Source organism: Ochotona princeps, chromosome 13, assembly GCF_030435755.1.
Source record: "Ochotona princeps isolate mOchPri1 chromosome 13, mOchPri1.hap1, whole genome shotgun sequence".
Lineage (NCBI taxonomy): Eukaryota > Metazoa > Chordata > Mammalia > Lagomorpha > Ochotonidae > Ochotona > Ochotona princeps.
In genome coordinates, this window is record NC_080844.1 from 64,051,238 (window position 1) to 64,069,247 (window position 18,010).

Here is an 18,010-nt window from a genome sequence, read left to right on the forward strand (position 1 = left end):
ACTGGCATAGCCCATTGTATTGTTTCCACTTTCTTCCCCAGCCTTAGTCCTGGGCTGCCAAGTTTTTGCAGGGCTGATGATCTGTCTTTTGCTTCCTCAGATAATGCTGGCACAGGAGCGTTCCTTAAGTAGTCACCAAGTCCTCATTTGTGATGACATCATGCTTCTCTCAGTAATCCTGCTGTGACTTCTTTAGCAATCCCCGCCCCTGGATACTGACTCCTCCAGCTTTCTTTGGACTGCCGTTTCCTTGGGGCTCATCTCCTGGGGCGCTGCCCAGGCGCAGGACCCTCCATGCCCACACTTCCGGGGCTGCCAGCGCGCTGGCCCGCGAACTACATTTCCCAGACGCCTCCGCGCGGCGGGCGCGGCCACTGGCTCCTGCACCGGCCGGGACTGCGGAGTCTGAGGGGCACTGTGGGACGCAATGGCTGCGTGGAGCCAGCGGCTGGCCGGCGTGCGTGGGGTGCTGCTTGATATCTCGGGCGTGCTATACGACAGCGGCGAGGGCGGCGGAAGGCCGATCGCCGGCTCCGTGGAGGCGGTGGCGAGGTGAGTGGGCAGCGGGCGGTTGGACGTCAGGCTTACCTCAGCCGGGTCTCCACGGCCCCGACCCACTGCTGTGGGGGCGGGGCCGGCTGCTGCCGGGGGCGGGGCCTGTGGTGGGGGTGGGGCGGCTGCCGGGGGGCGGGGCCTGTGGTGGGGCGGGGCCCTGGAGGCTCCGCCCTCGAGGAGCCAGGAGCTGTGCTCCAGTCTGAGCTGCGATGTGATATCAGTCCTGTGAGAAACATGTTAAGGTCCCCATTGACACTGTTGTACAATTCCATGTTGAAATCATTGAATACATTCAATGAATTCCAACTGCTTTTGTTGATGTGTCGGCAGTGACCTCAAGTCACGTGTGTGGCTGTCTTGGCACCGATTCATATAGTAGAGGTGGATCGGCCGGGAGCGTCCTGCCCACCCAGGTTGGTAGTGCTGCGCCTTGGTGTCCCCTGCCAGCAGTCCTCAGCAGCTGGGACGGCTTGGCGACTTGTCCTTGCTGGGGGGAAGGTCCTTCTTGGAGACCCCAGCCTGCTTGTCCGTGTGTACGGGAGCTGCTCAGATCACAGGGACCTACCCTGTCCCGCTCAGCAGAGCAGGTGGTTGAGAAGCCAGCAACTTGGAGAGCAGCTCAGGCTGGGAGGCTCCCCTGGGCCCTGGGGCTGGCCTGCGCTGTTGCCTGGGGTCTGGGAACAGGTTCCTGCCTGGCCTCCACCACACTTCCTATTAACTCCAAAACCTTGGACCATTTCCAGCCATCAGTGTCAGCCTGTGTGTGTGGCTCCATGGGGCCACTGGGCTCAGTTTGGGGTGTAATGGGCCTCATTTGGGGGAGTAGGAGGCCGGAGTCTGGGAGCTGAAACAGGCAGATGAGGGATACGGGGCTTACATCAGGGGAGGAGGACAGGGGACCACACAGATGGGTCAGTTGAGTCCCCACCGGTTGGCATAAGTGAAGTGAAGGTAGCCTGGTCAGAAAGGGCTGGGCCCCGATCTGAGGAGAGTCTCTGGCCTGATGTGGAGGTTGGAGGAGGCCCCTGAGGAGGGTCCTGTGGGCAGAGGGTCCTGTGGGAAGAGGGGCCAGCGGGGCTGGGAGGCCTGAGGCAGGGAGCGTCCACACACTGCAGGCAGCTGAGGGGAAAGGGGCCACTGGGCAGGGACTAGAGGGCTGCCGAAGGGCTCTGCACTTCACCAGGGTGTGTCATGTCATCTGATTTAAAATTCAAAGAAACTTCGGAAGTGTGTGTTTGGAATGAAGAAAGGGAGTGGCAAAGAGGAGCTGCAGGCTGGGCCTCCTCCTGCCAGCACCAGCATCCCCTGTGGGCACCAGTTTGTGTTCCAGCTGCGGCATTTCCCAATCCAGCTCCCTCTTTATAGCCTGGGAAAGCAGCAGACGATGGCTTGAGGCCTTGGGCCCCTGCACCTGCATGGGAGACCCGGAAAACGCTCCTGGCTCCCAGCTTTGGGTTGGCTCAGTTCTGGCCATTGTTGCCATTTGGGGAGTGAGCCAGTAGGTGGAAGATCTCTCTCCCTGCATCTCTTCCTCTCTCTGTAACTATGATTTTTTCCAAATAAAATAAGTAAGTCTTTTAAAAAAATAAAGGAAGGAAAGAAGAGTGAGAAAGCCTTTGTATTTATTCCTGGAATCTAGAAATCAGAGCCAGAAAATGAGCAGCCCAGCGGAAGTACAGAAGGATGCGGACAGTGGGCAGGAAGGGAGAGTGTGAGGCCTGTGTGCCTGCGCCAGGAGCTCAGCCTTACCCATGGAGAGGAAGGCACGTGAAGGCCACGCCGAGAGGCTGTCTGTCCTGCGAGGATCGGACACGAGTGGCGCAATCCACAGGTCTGAGAGCACAGTCCCTCGGAGACAGTTTACAGAAAAAACCCGAGCGATACTCATTGCTGAGGCCAGACAGGCTCGACCTGAGCTACAGCTCTTCCGATTCTGGTGAGACGTGATGTAAGGACAACAGCCACTCCTGAAATACTGTCCGTGAGGGCACGTCTGCGCACCAGGCGTCCTTCTGTCCATGCAGTGGAGTGCCATTTAAAGTGTCGAGAAGGAGTGACCGTCTTGGTGACCACGTTGTGCTGGAAGGCAGCAGGCCACACGCGCGCTGTCTCAGGTAGGACAGGAGTGTCAGCGTGTGTTCTGCTGTTTTGCATACATGAAGACCCTGCTCCCAAGTCTGTGGAAAGAGCTGAGGACTCGTGAGTGGGGGGAGTGGTGAGAGGGGGTAACTTCGTGCATCAGCATTTTACAGGGATCTGCACCACGAGAATGGATTTCCATCCAAAATGTTAGCTTAAAACGATTTGAAGATGGAGAGTGGTGCGCAGGGGCCAGGAAGCAAGACAGGAGCCAGGGTTGGGAGGCTGTTGCGGGGGCCAGGGAGCTCGATGGGTCTTGGGCAAGGGAAGTGACAATGGAGAAGACCAGGCTTGGACCGAAGAAATGACATATGGGATGTTGTGGGACCAGCAAGAATCTGAGAGAAAGGGTGACTTGTGCTATCTGATGAGGGAGTGGTCGAACGGGCAGTGGTGGTTCCTGCGTATGTCAAGTTCGTGCCCAGCGCTTGTCACACGCACCCTACAGCAGGACAGCATTTCATTACCCTCCTCTAAATTATCAATGTAGGGACTCAGATTTTGCCAGTGTTTATGCTTTAGACATCAGGCCCACTTGAAAGCAACTTTTTACTGAAGGAAATGAGACATACAGAAAAGTGCACCTGCTATGTGTGCGTAACTCGGTGAGTTCCCGTCAGCTGCTGTCCCCCGTGTGAGCAATACGCAGAAGCTCCTGCATGGTCCCGTGGTGGCCTGTCCACTCCCCAGGGTGGCCCCTCTCATGGCTGCTAGGACCAACAGCGGTGTTGCCTATCGCCAGTTCTGTGTCTGTGACTCCAGCTGCATGTTACACCTGAGACGGGTCTGCGTTTGTGGAGTGTAGTTGTAGGGCGTGCCTTCTCTTTCTTGTGTAGCGTACCATGAGTTCCCCCGTTCTGTTGCGGACCGGGAAGCTGCTGCTCCTTGCTGGCTGACTGGGAGTGCTGTTCCTGCACACATCGGCTCGTGCTGGGCATAGGGGGTGTGAGCCAACCCAACACAGCATTCCAGCTGAGTGCTTGCCCCGGCGTGTGCAGGCTGGGGCTGCAGTCACAGGGGGTTGTGAGATCAGCCTGTGCTGGTTGGTCCCCATTGCTGTGGCTTCTCATCAGCACTTGGGTTTGTCAGTCCTGTTCATTTTATCAGATCGTTTTTGTCTTTGGAAAATCTGCAAAGTTAAGCAGGACTTAGGCTACAATCTCAGTCCCTTCCCATACACCCTCTGCTGGGGGAGTCCAGTGGGTGAGGCTGGGCAGACCAGGAGCTGAGTCAGTCATCTTGGCCTGGAACGCACCCCCTACCCCCGTGCAGGTGAAGGCTCAGGGTTTCCAGCCACAGCCAGAATGGTTACCTGTCTCCAGGCATGAGTTCTGATCTACTGTCTCATCCTCTCCTGCCTGCTCCCTCATAGCCCGAGCAGCCAGGTTGGTTCTTTTTTTTTTTTTTTAAAGATTTATTTACTTTATTACAAAGTCAGATATACAGAGCGGAGGAGAGACAGAGAGGAATATCTTCCGTCTGATGATTCACTCCCCAAGTGAGCCGCAATGGGCCGATGCGCGCCGATCTGAAGCCGGGAACCAGGAACCTCCTCCGGGTCTCCCACGCGGGTGCAGGGTCCCAAAGCTTTGGGCCATCCTCAACTGCTTTCCCAGGCCACAAGCAGGGAGCTGGATGGGAAGTGGAGCTGCCGGGATTAGAACCGGTGCCCATATGGGATCCTGGGGCATTCAAGGCAAGGACTTTAGCCGCTAGGCCACGCCGCCGGGCCCCAGGTTGGTTCTTTTGCCCCTTGTCTACCAGCAGGCTCGGAGAGGGCCAGGGCTTGCCAGGGTCTTGGAGCTGGGATGGCACAGGGACTGTTAGAACTCCTGTCTTCCAATTCAGATTTCTTCCTGAAGTGTCTGGAGGGAGACGGGGCTGCTAGAGGGCCTGTCTCGAGCAGCTTTTGTGGAGCCCAGGGTGGCTCACATGTGCTGTTACTCCTATACGGTCACTTGACATCACAGCTGGTTTTGTGGCTGATGAGGTGCCACATTGCCCTCCCAAAAGGCTGTGAGATTGTTCTTGGAGAAGGGATGTCACCCCTTCATCCTGGGGGTGTTCTTGCTGTGCTGTCAAGTGGCCTGGAGAACTCACGGCCCAGTATCTGTCTCTCCCTTTCTTCCCTTCTAAAGCTTGATTTAACTGAAAGCTTGAGTGAGTGACAGAGACAGGGAGAGACAGAGAGCAATCCGGCCATCCATCCCCGAAGGGCCACAACAGCCAGGTCTGGGCCAGACAGAGCTGGGTGTCAGGAACTCCAGCTGGGTCTCCTCTATGTGGCAGGGGCCCAAGCACTTAGCCATCTTCGCTGCCTTCCCGGGTTAGTAAGGACCTGGAAGTGGGGCGGCAGGCACTCAAGCTGGCACTTTGGTAAAGGACACTGCCATCACAGCCTGTGTCTTCACTTGCTGCAGCACAAAGCCAGCCTTTAGCCTGTCTGTATGAGAGCCCCCCGAGCTTCCCAAGCCACAGGACCGCGTCCCTACACCTGTGCTTCGTTCCCAAGGAGCTCTCTGTTGCCCCTTCCACTGCAGGAGCTTACAGTGCCTCTGAGCATGCAGCGTGGGAAGCCAATACCACAGGCTGTCCTGGGTGGGCTTGTTACCAAATGGCCGAGCCCACTCCACTGCCTGCTGATGTTTGTGTTCTCAAACTCGCCGCCCAGCCCCAGCTGCGGAGTGAATGTCGGGCAGGAGAGCACCTGCTTTGGGAGTTTCCTGGCAGGAGCCTCCAGCCCTAGGACAGCCACATCTTCCTTTCTTAGTGGCTGAGCCCAGAGGAGACCAGAGTTTGAAGTTTGTTTGCACCTCTCTCTCCGTGGCCTCCTTGATGTGCACAGCTCCTTTTGAAGTCCTGCTGGAGCAGAGGAAGTTCCTAGGGTGAGGCCAGCCCTGAAGGGGGCAAGTGTGATGGGGGAAGGGGATACTGGGGGAAACATCAGCTTCCCCAGCATCTCCCCACTCCTGTAGCTCTTGGGTTCTGTGAGCCTAGGAGGGAGCCGCTCATGACCCCCACCCATGTGGGACTTTCTGGAAGGTTCCCGCTTGTGGACAGTAGTACGGACTGCGTGATGGCGGTCACCCGTCACTGAGGGGTGCCCAACTTACTGTGCGTTGCTTTCCCTGGGAGAGGGCGTCAGAGAGGCTCAGAGGGAGTCAGGATGTGGCAGAAACACCACAGGTACACTCCTTCATTCATTCACTCATCCACCGGACCAGCCTTCACGGAGTGCCTCTGACTTGCTGGAGACCCCATTCTTGGCACTGGGGAAGGGCGGCCATGAGCAAGGCCTCTGGAAAACATGCCTTGGTGGAGCTGTTGCTGTAGCTGGGAGATCAGCAGTGAACTGCACACATCCATGATCCAGAGAGAGGAGACCCAGTGTGGGGCTGCCAGTGGAGGGATGGGCCCTGCGTCTGTGGCCACGCTGTTCATGTCCTTCCCAGACAATTGGCTGCAGGTCCGCAGGTCACCTGCTGGAGCTGCTGAGCATGGTCCTGCCTGACTGGGGCCCACTTACCGCTCTGGGTCTTGGGGCCAGCATGTTCACATCTGTCACTGGCCTGGGTCCCCCCAGCAGGTCCTTTATTGGAGCCCTTTCTTGGGCAGATTGGACTCTGCTGGGGGAGCCATTCAGAAGCAGGCCTGTGCACAGTGAGGGGGCTGCAGGGGCGGGCCTGGGGCTGGGGGACAAAGCTGCTGATGGGCCAGAGGCATCTGCATGTGAAAGGCTGGTGGGCCTTTACTGCCTCCTGTCCTGGGCCACTAAAGCACAGCTGCCGGCCCCTGCCAGGCCAGCCGGACTTTGCAGCAGCGGAAGGAAGCAGTTCGCCTCGGCTCTGGGTAGCCCCATAAAGCAATTCCCACTAGGACCGCCCCGGTTGCCCTGGTGTTGCTGAGCTGGACCTTCAGTCCACCCTGCAAGGGAAGCCTTACAGTTCCCAGGGTGCTCGGGGTGCTCCCCAGGAGGAGAGGGAGCTGCTGTCTGGAGTCTGGCAAGGCTTTGGCTTGCTGCCCCTCCACCAGCTGGCCTGGGTTCCCATACTCCCCAGGCAGTAGCATGGTCCTAGTAATAATAATAACAGCAATGGGGCTTGCCTTCACCCCCCATGTGGCCAGCACCTGCCGGCCTGGGGCAGGTACTGCTAGGACAGGGCTGGGGCGGGGGCACCTTTGGGATTCAGCTGACAGGAGCTTCCCTGATTCAGCCTGGACTTTGGGCAGGGTTTGTGATCCCTGTTGGGGGTGAGCCAGGCTGCTTTCAGAGCCTGAGTTTGGGGTGCATGAGAGCGTGGTGTTCTGTCTTATGATGTCAATGTTTTCACATTCTGAAGGCAGCGGTGGCCTTCTCATGAACATTCCTGCCAGCCCAAAGTACACAGGACGAAGTCCGGCCTCTGGCACGGACCCCTCCCAAGTACATCCCCAGGGTGACCGATCCTTCCAGACCTTTCCCTTTGAGTTATTTAATTTTTTTTCCAGAAGAGGGAGAGATTGAAACAGTGCCCCAAATGCCCACAGCAGTGAGGGATGGGCCAGACTGAAACCAGGAGCCTGGGACTGCCACCTGGGTGGGAGGGACCCAGTACTGCCTGCCAGGCTGTGCATTAGCAGGAGGCAGGAGTGTCAGGCCAACCTGAGAGAGAGGATTCTTGTCCTAACCCAGCCCCCCAACCCGCAGGTGCCTCCAGAGAATCCCCGGGTTCCATGAGGACACACTGAGGCTGCCCTGACCATGCAGGACACGCGCCAGGCTGGGACACAGCTCCCTTGCTGGCCGAGCTTCCCCTCCTGCTGTGTCCATTCCACTGGGCATCTGGCTCCCTAGCAGATGGGCGTATTACCATCACTGCCACTCATTTTGTACTCTAGTCTGTCCAGAAGTTACCTTAGTGCCTCATTTCACAGATGAGTAGACTGAGGTTGGGACAGGTTAGATGATGAGTGGCAGGTCACAGGGAGGAGGTGGGGTTGCTTCCTCCTGCTTGTGGGAAGCCTGGTGTCTACCCTAGCCCCTTCCCCACTCCCACATGGGCTCAGCCACTTCTGGCTGAGTTTCTAGGGCTGGGGGGGGGGTGGGCGTTGAAAGGCCTGTGGTAACCCCAAGCATGCCCTGACTCACTTGTGTTACCCCGGACCTCAGTTGGCCTCTCTGGTGCAATGAGTACCTCAGGTTGGACAGTTCCCAGGTCTGCCCCGGCCTGCAGCTGTGGTGCACTTGGCATTCACTGATGTTTATTAATTCCTGCACAATCGATGCTGCTGAGCTCAGCACGGCCTCCCCGTGGTCTGAGCTGGGACGGTGCTGCGTCACTGAGAACATGGGGCGGCTGTTCTGTTGGGCAGGTGAGGGGAGGCATTTGACCTCAGCCTCGGGGTCACAGGTCGGCTGGCCTGCACTGAAGCCCAGCCAGGGCCTTACCACTGTGTCCTTGCTGCTGCTCTTCTGTCTGTCTAGACTTCGGACTCTGACGTCATAGGTTGTATGCCGCTGCACCAACAGACCAGTGGGGGAGGATGGTTGACACGCTTGCAATGCCCACTTCCCATATCAGAGTGCCTGGGTTCAAGTTGCTGTATCCCCCCTTCTCTCCATTGTGGGAGGCAGCAGGTGGTACTTGGGTCCCTACCATCCACGTACGAGACCTGGATGGAGTCCAAGCCCCTTCCCTTGGCTTTGGCCTAACCCAGCTGTGGGCATTTGGGGGTGAACCAGGTATTTGGAGGTCTCTCCGTCTACTTCTTCTGCCCTCTTTGACTTTCAAATTAAAAAATAAAAATTTAACCAAACAGAGGTGTGTGGGGAGATGCTTTGGGTGAGAGTGTGATGGGGTCTGTTTGGAAGAGGAAGTGCAGCGGGACTGGCTGAGCTGGTGGTGAAGGTTAGGACGTGTGCCTGTCACTCTTTGGGGTCTGCTGGTGATGCCTGGGAGCGTGAGAGGCTCACAGTGTCCCCTTCGTGCCAAGCATTGACTGTGTCACCTTCACAGAAGGCCTGCAGGCCTGGGACTCCGGATTACAGGAGCCTGCTGTGTGTGCCTGGTGAAGCACAGGTGTAGGCTGCCAGCCGGGAACACCCCCTCCCCACCCTGACCATCCAGCCAAGGTCTGTGTAGCCCCTCCTGCTATACAACTCCATCCTGCTGTTGGGCTCCTGCTTGACTTGGCATTTGTGAAATTCGGGTTTTTGGAGGAAATCAGCGCTTTGCAGTTTTTGATTCTTCAGCTGTGTTTTCAATTTCCTGGTTTTTTTTTTTTTAAGATTTATTTATTTTTATTGCAAAGTCAGATATATACAACGAGGAGGAAAGACAGAGAGGAAGATCTTCCGTCCAATGATTCACTCCCCAAGTGACCACAACAGCCTATACTGAGCTGATCTGAAGCCAGGAGCCAGGAACTTCCTAAAGGTCTCCCATGTGAGTACAGGGTCCCAAGGCTTTGGGCTGTCCTCAACTGCTTTCCCAGGCCACAAGCAGAGAGCTGGAAGGGAAATGGAGCTGCCAGAATTAGAACCTGTTGGCAACTCCCGCGTCGCTGTGTACCCCAGCCGAGCGGAGGGACTAGGGTTACAAAAAAGACAACACGCAGTGGGTCATTCTTGTAAAGAGAATGCCGTTTATTTGAAGTTGGTTGGCCTGCCTCTTTTAGTGGCCTAGTTCCTCCCAGTATTCTCCCAATGCTTAAGCAACTGCTAAGCTCCCCCGAGGGCATCTTAAAAAGGGGGAAGCAGGGAAGAGGGAACTTGTGGTCAAGCCAGGGGCTAAATGTATCAGGCCAAGATTGCCCATCCTGTTACCCCTAGAGAAACAAGCTAAGCTGTGGAATTAACCCTTGGGAGACAAGGCCCTGCAAGAACCGGCACCCATATGGGATCCTGGCATGTGCAAGGCGAGTTTAGCTGCTAGGACACCATGCCAGGTTCCCTGATTTTTTTTTCTGAAAGATTTATTTATTATTATTGGGTAGTTAGATTTACAAAGAGAAGGAGAGATAGAAAGATCTTTCTGCTGATTCACTCCCCAAGTGGCCACAGCTGCCAGAGCTGAGCTGATCTAAAGCCAGGAGCCAGGAGTGCCTTCCGGGTCTCCCATGCAGGATAAGGGTCCCAAGGCTTGAGCCGTCTTATACTGGTTTCCCAGGCCACAAGCAGGGTGCTGGAAGGGAAGTGGAATAGCCGAGACATGAACCAGTGCGTATATGGGATCTTGGCACACACAAGGCAAGGATTTAGACACTAGACTGTCACGCTGGGTCCAATCTCTTGCTTTCCAAGAGGGAGGCCTAGCTGAGGAGTCCATTACTGAGTGTAATTCTAGTGGCCCTGCTTGTGACCTAGGAGGGCAGTAAAGGACAGCCAAAAGCCTTGGGACCTTGTACCTGCGTGGGAGATTAGGAAGAAGCTCCTGGCTCCTGGCTTTGGATTGGCTCAACTCCAGCTCTTGTGGCCACCTGGGGAGTGAACCAGCAGGCAGAGGATATTTCTCTTCTGTCTCTGCTTCTCTCTATAAATCTGCCTTTCCAGTAAAAATGAATAAATCTTAAAAAAAAAAAAAAAAAGAATATTCTAGTGCTGTTGGGCCTGAGTGCTGGGGACTTCTTTTCACAACCGCCCTGAGGTGTGGGCTCTCAGGAGGTGGGGGTGGAGGATTTGGAGGGTGGAGTTTTTGCTTCTCCACACTGGCCCCCATTTCAGCTGGGAGAACCCCGTTTGGCAAGTAAGGTGCAAGATGTAGCCCTGCAGGCAGGAGCAGGCTTGGGGAGGGCAGGTTGGAAGCCAAAGAAGGCAACCAGACCTGCTCCCCTTCCTCCTGGGGGGTTCCTCCCCATGTGGACCCATCATCTCTGGAAAGACAGATTGGTCACTAGTTCTCCCCGCAAAGTACCCACCGGGCCCTGAGCACTGTGTCAGCCATGCTTTGGGCAGTGTTCCAGGAGGAATCCAGGAGAACCTGTTGCAGGAAAGTGCCAGCCTCTGTCTGGCCCGTCAGGTCCCTGGCAGCCCTTGAATACCATCTCCCAGTTTGAGCTTCACTGTGGCCTGGGACCTGCATTCTGAGCCCTTCATGGTATTGTCTCCCAGGCTCCTTTGTGGCCCTGGGTCCCCTACTCCCAGGCTGTCTGCTGGCCCCTGTGTACCTGGCCTGGATGCTGCCAACCCACAATCCTATATCCAACCCAGGAGATGCCAAGGTGGAGCCTGGGTTGGTAAAGGTGGGCCCTGGTCTCTGGGGAGGTGGTCGAGTGCTGCACCAGGATATTCCCACGTGCACCCCCCAGCCCAGGTCTTCCTGGGCCCCAGGCATGGCCACAGTGCTGAATTTGACACAGTCTGAGCCCCTCCGGGACCCCTGAGCAGGTAGAGCAGGCAGAGGCTGGGAAAGCTGAGCCGTAGAGGGGAGCGTGGGCGAGGGGGACAGAGGGACCTGGTTCTGGGGACTGAGCCGGATTTGGCTGGAGGGTAGGCTGATGAGAGGGCTTCTGGGTCGCAGGTGACATAGTCCTGAGGGCTGGAGGACAGAGGCCCTGGTGCGTGGGGGCTGGTGCCGCTCTTCCTGGGGAGGGGAGCCGTCCCAAGGTCGCCTGGGATGTCCAATAATTGTCCCAACACTACCTGCCACGGAACAATAATGCGAGGGCTTTCATTATTTTCGGGTGAGCGCCCCTGGCAGATGCCGACAGCCGGCAGATGTGGGGAGTCCGAGGTGATTTGTAAGGGGCCGGCTCATCGGATGCCTGGTAATTGTGCTGGGAGCCGCTGTCACTCAGGCTCGTCCTGGCCGGCCTGCCGGGATGAGGTCAAGGGCAGTTCAAAGATCCAGCCAGGCCTCAGGAGCTGGGGTAGACTACCCTGTCCCCTGGGGTCCTGGGGTTGGAGACCCCTCCTAGAGCTGCCCCCTTTGCGTGAATGCTCAGGCAGCTCTTGGGACATTGGCAGTAGGTGCTGCTGAGGGAACAAGACCCAGAGACTGTGGTTTCCATAGCAGATGCTGAGTGGTGCTTCCGGAGGCTGGGGTGAGGTCGGTTGTCAGCCCGGTAGGTTCCCAAGGCCAGCCGTGCCCCCAGAACTACTTCTTTGTGGGTGCACTGGCAGAGTAGGTGCAGGGCCACCTGTCTCTTGGATCTCTTTTCTTCTGCTGCTTTTCTAAAGATTTCTTTTATTTTTATTTGAATGACAAGAGATAAGGTAAGGAGACACACGCACAGATCTTCCATCTACTGGCTCACTCCGCAAGTGGCCCTAATAGCCAGAGCTGAGCTTTGAGTGGTGCCGGATTTGAGCCATCCTACACCAGTTTCCCAGGTGATAAGCAGGAAACTGAATCCAAAATGGAGCAGCCAGGACATGGACCAGTGACCACGTGAGATCCCAGCACCATAGACAGAGGCCTAGCCTACTCTGCCATGGCACCGGCCTAGGGATCTCTTCTTTTTTTTATTTATTTATTTTTTTAAATTATTTTTTTTTAAGATTTATTTTTATTACAAAGTCAGATATACAGAGAGGAGGAGATACAGAGAGGAAGATCTTCCGTCTGATGATTCACTCCCCAAGTGAGCTGCAATGGCCGGTGTGCACCGATCCGATGCCAGGAACCAGGAACCTCTTCCAGGTCTCCCACGCGGGTGCAGCATCCCAATGGATTGGGCCGTCCTCTACTGCTTTCCCAGGCCACAAGCAGGGAGCTGGATGGGAAGTGGAGCTGCCAGGATTAGAACCGGCGCCCATATGGGATCCCGGGGCGTTCAAGGCGAGGACTTTAGCCACTAGGCCACGCCGCCGGGCCCGGGATCTCTTCTTTTAAGCCTGGCATCATTTGCCCCTTCTCTTCCTTTCTCCATATCCAGTCCCCCTCCCCTCATTCCAAGGTTAGGGCTTCTGCCATAGCAGGATCCTAGGCAGGTCTCCTCATTAGTGCTCAGTGCCATCTCACACTTCTGGTCCTCAACGAGCATGCACAGATGTAGCCTAGCACAACACTCCTCCCTGGCCTTAGGGGGCCCTGGAGCAGCGAGGGCCCTGTGTGTGTGCTGGGAGAGCTCTGGCCATGCCACTGCAAGCCCGGGCTCCTGGGCTCAGCTGCCTGCAGGTTGTATGAGCTGGTCCCATCTCTACCTCAAGAGGGCGATGTTGGCTCTCCCCTCACAGGCTCCGTTTCTCAGACAGCTGGTTTTTAGAGAGCCACCTGCAAGCCAGGCACCTGGCCCTGGGCACATGAGATCAGCAAACCACCTTCTTGCCTTTGGGCAAGCAGACAAGGTCAGGTCAGGAACACGACTGTGGACATGACAGCAGCACAGTGCCTCCTCAGCCCAGAAGAATCCAGCTTTATTTTCAGTAACTTAAAATAATGAAGAGAGTTGTCACTGGTGGTCAGACAGGGCCCGTTTATTTGAAAGTCAGAGAGAAGAGAGAGATCTTCCATGATACAATTGACCATTACAGCCAGGCTGAAGCCAGAAGCCAAGAACTCCGTCTTGGTCTCCCAGTGAGTGGCAGGGCCTCAAGGACCTGAAGCAACCTCTGCTGCTTTCCGGGCACCTTAGCAGGAAGCTGGACAGGAAGTAGAGAAGGCAGGACTCGCCAGCCTGGTATTCCAAGTGGCGATTTAACCTACAGTGCCACAGTGCCTGACCTTCCCACTGGATTTTCTCAGGAATAGAACCCATTTCTCTTTTTTCTTTCCTTTTTTTTTAAAAGATTTATTTATTTTTATTGCAAAGTCAGATATACAGAGAGGAGCAGAGACAGAGAAGAAGATCTTCCCTCCAATGATTCACTCCCCAAGTAAGCCGCAATGGCTGGTGCTGCGCTGATCCGAAGTCGGGAACCTGGAATCTCCTCCAGGTCTTCCACACGGGTGCAGGGTCCCAAAGCATTGGGCTGTCCTCTACTGCTTTCCCAGGCCACAAGCAGGGAGCTGGATGGGAAGTGGAGCTGCCGGGACTAGAACCGGCGACCATATGGGATCCCGGGGCGTTCAAGGCAAGGACTTTAGCTGCTAGGCCACGCCACCGGGCCCCCCATTTCTCTTTTTTTCAAAATTTAATATGTATTTTAATTGGAAAGGTAGATTTACAGAGAGGAGAGATAGAGATCTTCCAGGTTGTTTTATTCCCCAAATGGCCACACGGCTGGAGCTCAATCCAGAGCCAGTAGCTTCCTCCAGGTCTCTCAAACCAATGCAGGGTCCCAAGCTTTGGGCTGTCCTCTGCTGCTTTCCCAGGCCATAATCAGGGAGCCAGGTGGGAAGTAGAGCAGCCAGCACACGAACTGGCGGCCGTATGTGATGCCAACACCTGGAGGAGGAGGATTAGTCAATTGAGCAATTGTGCTGGCCCCAGATTCCATTTCTATAACTAGTACTTTGATTTTATTTAGTAAGTATTATGATGGGTAGGCCTTTAGCTCATTATTTTATTTGTTTGTAGGAGAGAGAGAAAGAAAAAACTTTCCCATCTGCTGGTTCCCTCCTTAAGTGCCTCCAGCAGCTGGGACTGGGTCAGGCCAAGGCCAGGAGCCAGAAGTTCAGTCTTGGTCCCCCAGGTGACAGGGGCCTGCCTACTTGTGTTAGCAGGACGCTGGAAGTGAGGGTGGAGCCAGGACACGAATCCAGGCCTTCCGACGGTGGAAGTCCTAGGCGACCTCGTAAGCACCAGGAGCATGCCACCTGCCTGTCCTGCCTGTCCTGTTTGCCCCTCTCGCCCCCTCTTCCCACCCACCCCGTCTGTCCCCCCGTCCTATCTGCCCTGTCCACTTCGCCTGTCCCGCTTGCTCTTCCTGCCCTGCCTGTCCCCCTCGCCCCACCCGCCCTGCCTGTCCGGCTTGCCCCACTCGCCCCACTCTAACTCTTGCAGTGTTGATTTGAGACGGACTTCTGTCGGGTTTCAAGGAGGCCTGGTGGCTTCCGCATCCCAAAGCGACTTGTGTGACTTACTCCCTTTCCATCCCTGTGTGAAGTGGGGTTTGGAATAACAGATGTGAGGCTCTGTCATCTTGCTGTCACACTGATTGCTCACTGTTCTGAGAAGGTCACATCATCATTCATTAGCTGTAATTAGTCCCTCGGGACCCCTGCACTTCTTCACTCAACTGCTCCATTAACTTGGGTGCGAATCACACGTTCCAGGCACCAGTCGATGCAGATCTATCCATAATGTACAAGGTGACGCTATTAGTTACAATATATTAACTGCCTAATTTAAAAATAAAAAAGCTGTCTTTATGAAGGGCAATTAACCACTAAGTGTAATTGATAATCCATAAACCTCTGATTAGGAAACACAAATACTAAGAAAGGAATGAATCACCTGGGCCATTGTAGAAGACATTGCCAGCTCCTTGGTCTATGTTCAGGCTGTTGTAGGTAGACCAGATGTCTTCCTAATCACACCTGTCAGTTCTGAGCTGGGTGGTTCTGGAGACTCAGTGCAGTGGGGATGTGGGCTTTCCCCGCAGCAGGTGAGGTCATTCAGACCTTGTCTGTAGTTGACATCTCAGCAAACACTCCTCGGGGCCTGCTGGGCTCCACATCCTGTGAGCAGCACTGGGCGAACAGTGGACACACATCAGTTGGCTGATGGGAGATGTTGCTGCTACAAAGAAAAACAGATGTGACAGAGGACAGAGGGACACCACGCAGGTTGGTCAGAGGAGGGGACATTGGACTGGAACCCACTGCCTTTTCCTGTGAGGGTCATGCTCGAGCCTGCCCTGGTGCCCTCTCAGGCGTCCTCCGCCCCAGATCCCTTAGCCAGCTCCACTTTCCTGCGCACCAAGCCTCCGGCACTCTTTCTGCTGGAGAGGGCGGGGCCGGTGCACCTGTCTGTGATGCTGAGCCATTCTTCGCTCCCCATGCGTGCCTTTTCCTGCCCCTCCTATTGCAGCCTACAAGACGCAGCCTCGCTCGTCCTGGGGGGTCTTCTCTAAGGCCCCCCACTGGCACAGGGCAGCTTGGGGAGCTCTGCCTTCCTGCTCTTGACCCCCATGTAAGCTCAGACCCATGTGGAAGCCCCCAAAATCTGTACCTCAGGAGGAAGACTTTGGGGACTTGGTCTCTTCCCCCCCCAGAGTGGGAAAGGCTTGGTCTCATAGAGGTTGGAGTTGGGGTAGAGTTTTGGATCAGGTTTAGCTGCTCCAGTAGAGTTGGACTTCAAGCCATGATTCTGGGTGTCTGGTCCAAAGTGTGTGTCACACCTGGGTTCCTCTGCGGTCACATCGGTGAGAATGAGCACACACTCAAGTATGCTTCTAAACTATGCACTTAACACTACACTACTTAAAATGTAGCATGTAGGTTGAAAGGACGGGTGGGTGGGAGTAGATATTCAGCCTAGTGGTTAGCACATACCCCACATTCCACAGCAGAGCAGCTGTGTTCCGGTGTGGCTCCAGCCCCTAACTGGCTTCCTGCTAGAGTGCAGTCTGGGAAGCATCAGGTAGTGGCTCAAATAGCTGGGTTCCTGCATTGCATACCCAACCCCTGACTGCAACTTTTACAGACATTTGGGGAAGTAATCTTTTGAATGGGAGCTCTGTCTCTTTGCCTCAAAATAATAAGTGGGTGAAGAATTAGGACCTCGTCTCTTGTCTTGTGTTTGGGGCCTCCAGGCTTGCAGCCTGCTGTCGTCCCCCCAATCCCTCAGTTTAGATCCTTGAAGTTCAACTGCAGCCTGGAGAGCTGGGCTTGTCGAAGGGAGGTGTGTGACCTGGGCCCGGGGGCCTGGTCTTGGCCATCATCCACCTGCCCACCTACCCACCAAGTCACATGGATGCCTCCCTGACTCTTGCTGGGGACACGCTGGGCTCTCTGCCTCCCTGGGCAGGCACTTGGCTGCCCCCAGGTCCCCTGCGGGATCACTTTCCCTCATGTCCGGTGGGCCTGTGCCTTCTCACCCTGGAGGGCCCAGCTCCAGAGCTGCTTCTCCAGCCAGGCCTGCTTCGGCCTTCCTGCCTCCCCGCCCCCTCCTCCACCTGCCCCCACCTCCTCCATTGCAGCTCTCTTCCCCAGCTTCCACTCCCTAGCCCTGACCTGGCCCTGAGGACAGGGCTCGGCCTGCGCCCCAAGCCTGGCGTCAGGCACTTAGTAGTTGCAGATGGCAGTCCTGTCATTGGGAGCCTCCTTAGGGACCTGCTTCTTGCTGTGCCTTCTGAGAGCTTGTCCCAGCACAGCCCACCTGCAGGAGGCCACCAGGATACCAGCTTGAAGGAGCCCCATGCTATCAACAGCAGTGGCATCTTGCTCAGGGCTGGGCTAGTGCAGGGTGGGTATTCTGGAAGCCCCTCCTGGAGTCGCCTGTTACCCCAGTGACACTGGTAAACCCTTCCTCACTGACAGTGATGAGAGCAGACTGCAGTTGGTCCCTCTTCCTGTCACCTTTTTGGGAAATGTAGATGCAAAGTTGTAAGTTCTAGATGCACCTGGCTCTGAGGCAGAGTGCCATGCTGTGTGAGCAAAAAGATCTAGAGAAGCAGCGGGGAGCACTCAAAGGTGACCTCTAGCCATGCCAAGCAGGGTGGGGTGGCGTGTCCCTGTTGGAGGCTGCAGATCCCACATGGAAGGGGCATGTTCTGCATGGAGAGGCGTGGCCCACATGGAAGGGGCGTGTCCGACATGGAGAGGCGTGGCCCAGGTGGAAGGGGCGTGCCAAGGTGAAGGGACGCGTTCTGCATGGAGAGGCGTGGCCCACATGGGAGGGGCGTGTCCTACATGGAGAAGCGTGGCCCACGTGGAAGGGGCATGCCCAGATGAAGGAGTACTTGTTCCTGATGGGGTGGGGGCAGAGCTGCTTTGTGAGAAGAGAAGCCGAGTACAGAGGCCCAGGTGAAGACACTTAAGGGGTCTCACGTGCACCGAATCTAGTGAAGTGGAGGCTGTGGGAACGTGGTCTGGTGTCCCCTGAAATAGGGTTCACTCTGGCTCAGGAACCCCAGTCTGAACATACTCAGGGGTCAGCCAGGGCTGTTTCAGGGACCCTGAATGCTCTGGGACTCGACTAACTGTCCTTGGAGAAGGGTTCTTCTCCGGGCAGCTTCCCAGGAGGCCACGTTTCCCAAGGGACACTGCCTCTTCCCCCAGACTGAAGCGGTCCCAGCTGAAGGTGAGATTCTGCACCAACGAGTCCCAGAAGTCACGGGGGAAGCTGGTGTGCGTGCTGCGGCGACTGGGATTCGATATTTCCGAGGACGAAGTGACTGCCCCGGCGCCTGCTGCCTGCCAGATCCTGAAGGAGCGAGGCCTGCGGCCACACCTGCTGGTCCACGATGGTAGGTAGACCTCACGGTGTGGTGCCCTTTTGCAGGTGGGGC

General features: G+C 56.1%; 1 protein-coding gene across 2 annotated transcripts in view; it reads left to right on the top strand.

Moving 5' to 3' along the window:
* Window positions 1-366: 366 nt before the first annotated feature.
* The window catches only part of LHPP (phospholysine phosphohistidine inorganic pyrophosphate phosphatase), a 79,561-nt gene continuing 61,917 nt past the window's right edge, over window positions 367-18,010 (top strand). Inside the window, exons 1-2 of one of the 2 annotated variants that reach the window (XM_058671642.1) lie at window positions 367-552; window positions 17,781-17,968. In XM_058671642.1, the coding sequence (XP_058527625.1) occupies window positions 428-552; window positions 17,781-17,968 (313 nt within the window). In that variant the 5' untranslated portion in view covers window positions 367-427. The remainder of the gene's footprint in view (window positions 553-17,780; window positions 17,969-18,010) is intronic. The other variant, XM_004580188.2, reaches the window with a different exon arrangement.